The sequence below is a fragment of the Juglans microcarpa x Juglans regia genome, chromosome 6D, assembly GCF_004785595.1.
Source record: "Juglans microcarpa x Juglans regia isolate MS1-56 chromosome 6D, Jm3101_v1.0, whole genome shotgun sequence".
NCBI lineage: Eukaryota > Viridiplantae > Streptophyta > Magnoliopsida > Fagales > Juglandaceae > Juglans > Juglans microcarpa x Juglans regia.
Window position 1 is genome coordinate 8,422,676 of NC_054604.1, and position 9,084 is coordinate 8,431,759.

Consider the following 9,084-nt stretch of genomic DNA (forward strand, 5'->3'; position numbering starts at 1 on the left):
ACCGTCTTGCTGAAAAAATGGTAATTAAAAAATTATAGAATTCATTTATTTTCCTGATATTATTTCTGATAAGTACTAATATTATCTTTTTAAAATTGCTAATATTCTCGCTTTGTTAGAAACGTGATGATCCTGAAAACTTTTCCCTCATTCATGTCTATGCTGCTGCTCACACTAATAAGCATAGTGAGTGGATGGATCCTGTCGCTGCAGATAATTATGTAAGCAGTGTTAATTTTGTTAAATAAATTATTTATATAATATTTTAATAGTTTATTTCTTATTTCTATTTCTTTTAATACGTTACTAATTATTTACGATCATTATCTTTTAAATTGCAGAGCAAAATGTTGGAGATGCAGTCGGCTTCTGATGAATCCTCTCCTAGTGACATAGACATATTCACGCAAGTGCTCGGGCCACAGTCTAGTATGACAAGAGGTTTGGGACGATCTATCAAGCATAAATGTTCATCCTCCTCAACCTCATCGGCTTCACAAATTAATAATCTTACGGCAGATTTAGAAGCTGCACGGCGTGATAATGAGTATATGAGGTCGAGACAACAAGAGTTAGAGTCTCTCTTAGAACGACAGTCTCATTTAGAGACACGTTTGCAGGACCAACAGAGAGACTAGGAGGAAAGAATACGCAATGAGGTGCAAGAGCAAGTGCAACGGGAGATGATGGTGCAAATGGAACGTGTTATGTCGTTGCAACAGAATCCCCGTGGGCGAGGGAAAAAGAAGAAATAAATTTTATCAATATTTCTGACTAGTTTTAATATCTAATTTTGTACTTTTATAAGACATTGTTACTTGTTAATTGGGTATGTAATATGATACAATTGGTATTATGTTTTTAAATTTTATGAAATTAGTATTTCTGATCTGTACGTTCGAATGTAAATAAAAATCGTTCAAACGTTGGTTCACACTGTAACAAACGTTCGAACGTAAATACAATTGAATCGTTCGAACGTTAAACTATACGTTCGAACGTACTCACGCTAAAACGAACAAACCGTTCGAACGGTAAAGCGACTAACGTTCGAACAAAGAACTTGCATTCGGACGCTCCTTCGTTTACATTCGAAATAACGTCCGAACATTAAACGCGCTACGTTTGAACATTTACGTTTACGTTCGAACAAATATTCGAACGTTTAATGTAATTAACGTTCGGACGCATTAACATTCGAACGTAAATTTTATACGTTCGAACACGATATCCAACGAACGTCAACTTCTCTCATTCGAACGCCAATCGGTCGGGTATAACGTCTGAACGTTTGATTTTACGTCCGAACGTGATTTTCTGTAACAGTTCATAACCGTCACAAAAAAAGGAACGTTCGAATGTTGTACCGCACGGAACACTTCCAACTGTCACTAAAAATATTTTTTGTGACGGTTGAACAGTAAACCGTCACCAAATGTTTTCTGTGACGCACTTTAGGTGACGGTCATGGTGACGGTTTCAAACCGTCACCAAATATGTTTAGTGACGGTTTGCCATTTTTTTGTGACAATTTTCTCTGTCACAAAACACACATTCTGTTGTAGTGATATATATATATATATATAGGTTTTTAAATTAATCTATTAGGTATAGAGCAAGCACAAGAGTTAATTCATGTGTAGAAGATTAAGCACTGCACGCATGTAATTAAGATTAATGTCGAACATGCACCTTATTGTGATAGACATTATTAACAAGTTAATTAATTACCACCATCATGGATAGAGTTGTAAAAATTCATGTACTGCCACCAACAAAAGTAGGCATCTTTATATAGGGAGTCACAAAAGTACTTATAAGGCTCCATTATTTATTCAGATATAAAGTTATTTTGCCAAAAAACTGTATTTTCTGAACTGGGCTTCCATGCATCAGATTATACTTTACTTTCATTTGAAGAAATAAAATTATTCTATAATTTATGATCTTTAATTTACTACATTATACCATTATACAATATATATATAGGAGCATCATGCATCCTAGGTCGATGAGCAATATAAATTGATAATACCTTGTTGTGTTAATATTATGTATATATTTGATTATAAGTTTGATCATTCTGCGAAAATAAAGTACGCCTATTGATCATCATCATCATCATCATATATATATATATATATAGATGTATGTATGTATGTATAAGTCCATACCATCAAAATTATCTATACGTACGTAGGAATATTTTTTTATAAGAACTACTACAGACACAAAGAGATTATACAAAGTAAACCCACAAATTGATGTGACTTTATAGAATCCATGAGATCTACTTTATAATAGAAGTAACTTTACAATCTGATACACTATATCAAGTCACATCAATTTGTAGATTTAATTTTGTGTAATCAATTTTTGGCTAAAGTATTTTCTTTTTTTTATTAATGTAGATTGAGTTAATTAAGAACCTTCCAAAAAGATGCCACCCAATAAGGAAAACTAATGTAATTACCTAATTCAATAGGATATATAATTAAGTAAAATTAGATGCATATTATATACACATATATATTGAGTCGATCTGCCTAAGGCAGAAAATCTATAATTACATAAATAAAATTGGAATTCAATTTACTGATTTGACCTCTAATTATTATATATATTGTATGTACCTACTATATATATACCCTCTTATTAGATTGAAATATACATATATAGATATAGTTACAAATAGAAGTTAAAATCCATCACGATTCCATTTCTAGTGAAAATTGATCAGCACTATCTCATCCTCCATTCACCATTTTCCTTCATAAGGCCTATAAATTTCAGAAGCTAACTAGCCCCAATCTTTGTATTGCTTATAAAAAAAAAAAAAAAAGTTGAGTCAAGTCATCTTGTCAAAATGAAGACTGGTCGTGAAAATATTATGGCTTATTGGGCTATGATCATGGCTCTGGCCTTGGCTGCTAATGGTGTTCATGCAGGGTGGGAGTATGCCCATGCAACCTTCTATGGCGATATGAGTGGTGCTGACACCATGAGTAAGTGTGTCTGTGTGTGTGTGTAATGTTTTCATCTCCTTAATATATTTCACAAAAACTAAATGCAATGAATTCTAATCTTATTTCACCACCATCACACATACACACAGTTTTTTGGTTCATGTGTTTTGTCTTTGTGTTTATCATATCTTGTGTTGCATGCAGTGGGAGCTTGTGGTTATGAAGATCTATTCAAACAAGGTTATGGTCTTGCAACAACAGCGTTAAGCACTGCACTTTTCGAAGATGGGTCGGCATGCGGGGCTTGCTATGAACTAAGATGCACAGATTCACCTTGGTGCAAACATGGGGCAGGTTCAATCCGAGTAACAGCCACCAACTTCTGTCCTCCTGACTATACCAAAACCCAAGGGGTTTGGTGCAACCCACCACAGAAACATTTCGATCTCTCCATGCCAATGTTCCTCAAGATTGCAGAATACAAAGCTGGGATTGTTCCTGTTTCCTATCGACAAGTCATGTGTTACAAACAAGGTGGGATTAAGTTTGAGATAAAGGGAAATTCGTACTGGTTACTTGTGCTTGTGTATAATGTTGGAGGTGTTGGCCAAGTTGCTGATGTGAAGATCAAGGGTTCCAACAGTAGTAGTTGGATACAAATGACAAGAAATTGGGGCCAAAATTGGCAGACATCTGAGCGGTTGGAAGGGCAAAGCTTGTCTTTCCAAGTGACTGCTTCTGATGGTAAGGTTGTGCAGTCTGAAAATGTTGCACCACAAAATTGGCAATTCAATACGTCATATGAGGGACGTAGGAATTTCTATTGATGATCATCATGATAATAGGGATTTATTATTTGGAAATTAAAGAATAATAATCTACTTATAATTTATGTATGGTAATTTGGGGGATATTATGAATTATTATGGAATATATATATATATATATATATATAGGATCTCTTCATTTGGAAAAGAATGATCCTTTTTTCTTTCTATGGAATTAATTTCTCTATGCTTATCAATGTTATTTTTAGTTTTAAATGGAGTAATTAATAAAATATCTCCGGTTTATAGCATATTAATTAAAAAGGTACAACGTTTGAGGAAAGTTTATAATTCAATACATTCATAGTCATAGCTACTACCTATTGACCACATGATCATATGATCATCCTTTTCCTATACTTTTTCTTATAATATATTTTTTTCTAAAATATATAAAAATATGTCAATATTTCATGTGAGAGAGACATGATAAAGCACTAAAAATTCTCGTACGTCTTTCCAACGTGAGTCTATGAAAAGGCATGCAATATTAAAAAATGAAACTTCAAAAGGTGCAAAAAGATGATGAAGTGGAGGGAATTAAAATATGAGAAACACTACTTTACCCTCTCAATCTTACCCTCCATTTGACCGCTTGTTAATTTTTTTTTTTTTATTTACTTAATGATTAAGGAAGTGATTTTGAATGTATTGAGATATTTTCTTATTTTTTAAAAATATTTAAATATATTAAAAACTATAAAAAAAATGAAGAAAAAAAAAAAAACCAAAATGCGAGAGGCGGTAACTTTGAGGTAGCCCGACTCTTAAAATATTTGAAATAAATTAACACTTCTGACAAAGTGTTTTTTAAACGCTAATCTATTTTATAAAGACATGACCATCCAATATCGAATTTTCAGCAAAAGAAAAATGCTCGTTTTTTTTCCTCATATCAAATCGTTGTTGTTTTGTTTTTCTTCGCAAGTACCTTAACTTTAATATATTTTGACAACATTTTTCCGTGAGGATCAGCCATTTAATTTAATTTTCTTTTTTACTTTATATATATATATATATAGAAAGAATTACGTACAAGGTCAATATGCTTGGGAATGCTAGTGCTGATTGCCTCAAATAATCACATGAGCTGTTAGTGCTGTACTGATGACATTCATATTTGCAGGAGCTGTCTCAATACAAGTCTTGAGTGTCAATGATATTGGATCTATATAAATAACTATTTCTTCTATATTAATAAAGCTTCAACATATATATATATATATATATACACGTACGTAGGTGGAATTTGTTAGGTTAATTCTGTAATCTTTTTCTTATTGTCTGATCTTGAGGTCTGATTATAGGTTATATATACTTCAGTGTTGGTTGTCTATATATGGTGATTGATATCTCAAGACGATCTATGGACTGAGTTGGAACAACCTTTGATGCCCAGCCACGGACAGTGGCTGGCGCTACGACAGCTTGAAGATCACTGAATTCTGGTGCATGAGTACTTTTGTGGATATTGCATTTTTCTTTGAGAAATATGCTAATTATTTGGTTGATACGAGTAGTTTGACAAATGAAATGATCTTGGTGCATGGCATGCAAGATACTCAAAAATCGCCGCAAATAATAACCTTTTGCAATGATTTTTTTTGCGACGATCTTAAAATCGTTGGAAAAAGTCTGATTTCTTGTAGTGATTATTGGAGAGTGAGTAATGAATGATCACCTGGACCAATACTCACTACAAGAAAAAAGGATTTTTCCGGCGATTTTTCTAGTGTTGCAAAACAGAACGCCGCATTAGAGTAGTTTTTGCGGCGATTTTTTAATCGCCGCTTAATTCCGTTGAGAAAACTGATTCATCAAGTTACTTATCGAGTTGCAGCAAAAATAGTCTTTTTAACAGCGATTTATTTCGCCGGTAAAAGAAAAAACATGTTGCAATGCTCGATTTCGCCGTAATATAGTAAGTGGCGCCATTCCCCTAAAAATATTTTGTTTTTCCCCCCGATTTCTTTCCCCCGACACTTCTCTCTGTTCTTCCGCAATATTCCATCTCCATTTCCCTTTCCGAGAGATCAGCTGCTACTCCACCCACGTCCCCCCAACGATTTCATCTCCACTTTCGCCCGACCACCCAAAGTTTGCTCCTTTACCACATTTTCCTCCCGCGGAAGCTACGGTCGAGATAGTATCCCCGAAGCTGATTAGGAGCCGTGCGATTCGTCTCTTTGAATCTGTGGGATTTGGGTCAGCTGCTTCCAACTGAGGTTGGTCGAGATTCAATTGAGGGATAGCGTGGGTCCTTCTGTCACCACAGGTATGGCTGCAACTCAGTTGGAGTTTGGTAATGAATCGATTTGAAGCGCGGGTTTCTTTACAAAATTAGGAGTTTTTTGTTGCTAGACTAATTTCTATCTGTGCAGTTGTGAAATGTACCAGTAATTAGGGTTTCTTTTCACGAAATTTGCGTTCAATATCTGCATTTTGTGTTTCACAGAACTCATGTCCATGGCTCGAACATTGAATGACCCAGTAAAAAATTGCTATTTTGCCAATACATCTTATACTAATTAGTCAAAACGCATTATAGATAATCTCAAATTTATAGTCCTACTTGTTTTTGGAGTGTACCTGTTCTCATAACAGAATGTACAGAATGTTCTCATAATAGACTGAACATTAATGCATATTTCTATGCTCTTGAAATTGGATTTGTGCTAGCTAGGGCCTTTTTTCTTTCATCCTCTTGGGCAAACTTTGTTGCCCAAATGTAGATAGAAAATGCCTCATTTACCCACAACAGACTTCATATACCAAAATGTGTGCTAGAAAAAACTCTTTTTACTGGTTTGAGTGCATGTAGTCCTAATGCTACTAATGATCAAGAACAGGGATGACTCTTATATTAAGAGGTGATTTAATAAATTATGCTATATATATATATATAGATATAGATGATATATCTAATTATTTCTAAATTAATCAGACCTATCTCATTTGTCAGCCTTAATTAAGTTTGATCAGATAATAAGACACTTTAACTAGGATTTTTGATTATAACTTTGACTAGTTCTTTTGGTAGAATCTAAGAAGCTTGCGCACATTATCATTGCGTTGGATTAACCCTTTTTTCTTCTAGTGTAAAAAAGTTTGATACTGAGTACTGAACTATATGATCATGAAGTAGATCTGATTTTAATGGGGGGTACAAACTCCTAAATCTGTTTTCCAAAGTATAATGGCTTTCCGTGATTAATGGATTGGATATAAATCATGTTTTGGAAACATGATGCTGAAATTAATAATATATATGTTTTCCGGGAGCTTTACTGCCTACTGCTCAAAAACCAACCAATTAAAAGAGATTTTTCTTGTCTGCTTCTCCCTTAGTGGCTTCAAACGTGTAATCTAAGTGTCTTTCGTCCCTTCATATCTGATCTGTAATATTTTATTAGCGGCGACTGTACGTACTGTTAACAAAGTGAGAGAACCACTTTATTAAGAAGTGAAAACGCAGCCGGTGAAAATTATTAGAAAAATTAATTTAATTTTTTTGTCCAGCTTATTTTAGCTTTTTAATTAGCTGATCATGATGAACGAGTATTGAGTCTGATCTTCTCTCACTTTTTGTTGCAAAGTGCATGGTATTGTGGTGGTTTGGAAATATTGGATTCAAACTATAGTTTGAATTAAGTTAGAAAACATAATGAGACACTTTGAGCTTGGAACTCCAATTATAACTTTGACTAGTTCTTTTGGTATAACTAAGAAGCTCGCTCTTATATGACTGAAGCAATCAGATTTTTCTTAAAATTAGAAATACATTATCTTCTCGAGAGTTTGATAACTTGCTTACAATGACTTCTTTTTTGGAGAAAAATATCACCACAACAGATTTTATCTTCCATTTGGGTATATGTATCAATTATATAGTACTCCCTAAATATTAATCAAGTCCATTCTGAAATATTAATTGAGCAATTAAGTGCACTTCCAATATGATCATGCTATTGGAGTATTTTTTTTCTTATTATTACTGTTTGTTTTTCATGTTAGCCCCATTGTTTATGCATGATCTCTTACATGCATGATGATTGTTAGTCCACAGCCCTCTCATTTCTTTCTGTAGAAAGCTCATAATTCAATATTTTCCCCCGAATTACATTCATATCGTTTCGAGTTAATTTATTTTCTGTTTTTCCCTCACTTATCGCAAATTTCTTTTGAGATTCATGATATACTAAGGGATAATATTGGGGATTATCTTGCAACATATATGGTGTGTGTATATATGGATTAAATGATCGAAATGCATGAAATATAATCACTATTGAATATATGGATTCTGTTTTCACGTTAATATTCTACTCCATCTAACTTCACATGATGAGTACTTGTGTGATACACATGTGAGTGATTAATTAAAAAATTCACCAATTAAATATCTAAATGATAAGGAGATCATCCTCCTAATTAATTAGTACTAATGAAAAACAAATATTAAATTCATGAATTAATATATATATATATATTTGGTTCTACCCATATTCTGTTTAGATATTACTTAATAGACTGATTTTTGGTTCTTGACATCATGGTCATGGACGAAAACCTTGTCAGTTTGGACTGGTATTTGTCCCATTTTTACTAACATATATATAGAGACAAAGAGCCACTAGATTCCTTCCATGTAACAGACACCATCCGAACCACTATATACTTGGGACCCACGTACAACTAGCGTTACTGTGTCCAGCTGTCAGCATCATAGATAAATACATCTTCAGTACTCTGAAGAGTTCTCTCTACCCTCTCTCTTGGTACGTAGGGTGATCCAATTAATAATCATTTGGATGTGATTCCCTAACTTTGTCACCGACTTATAAGACCTTGGCCCCTTATGTTATTCATGAAATATTAATATATTGAATACATCTTCAAGCTTTTTTGTGTAGTTCATCTCATTATATAGGCTTGGTAGACCCCCCCATATATGAAAATCGATCATATCCTATTACTCAATTATAAAGTCTATATTCATATATATATATATATATATATAGACTTTATATATATATGGACATTGATCCTATGCTCAATTGGTAAGAGAGCAGATTAATTTAAGGATATTTTCATGTTTATATGGCCCCCATATTTAAATTATAATTTATTCAGTATTATCATTTATTTTTTTGGCTTCCTTTTTCTCCCCTACAACCAATCATTAGGAGCTAATGATTGATCGATGTTGGGAAATGGATATATTAATTTCTGGTTTCCTTGATTTTTTATGTAGATGAGGGAAAAGATAGACACGTAAGATAAATTGTATA

The 9,084-nt window shown here is 33.3% G+C and overlaps 1 protein-coding gene across 1 annotated transcript; it reads left to right on the plus strand.

Annotated features, from left to right (window-relative positions):
• Positions 1-2,905: 2,905 nt before the first annotated feature.
• On the plus strand, positions 2,906-3,793 carry LOC121234247 (expansin-A23-like). The gene is made up of 2 exons (XM_041130123.1): positions 2,906-3,005; positions 3,171-3,793. Exons 1-2 carry the CDS (start codon positions 2,906-2,908, stop codon positions 3,791-3,793), a joined length of 723 nt encoding a protein of 240 aa, XP_040986057.1.
• The last annotated feature ends 5,291 nt before the right edge of the window (positions 3,794-9,084 follow it).

Bases quoted from the DNA above. Each gene is read 5' to 3' on its own strand.
- LOC121234247 (XM_041130123.1), top strand. From the start codon at position 2,906: ATGATCATGGCTCTGGCCTTGGCTGCTAATGGTGTTCATGCAGGGTGG. The intron at 3,006-3,170 runs GTAAGTGTGTCT...TGTTGCATGCAG, and splicing joins GAGTGGTGCTGACACCATGA to TGGGAGCTTGTGGTTATGAA.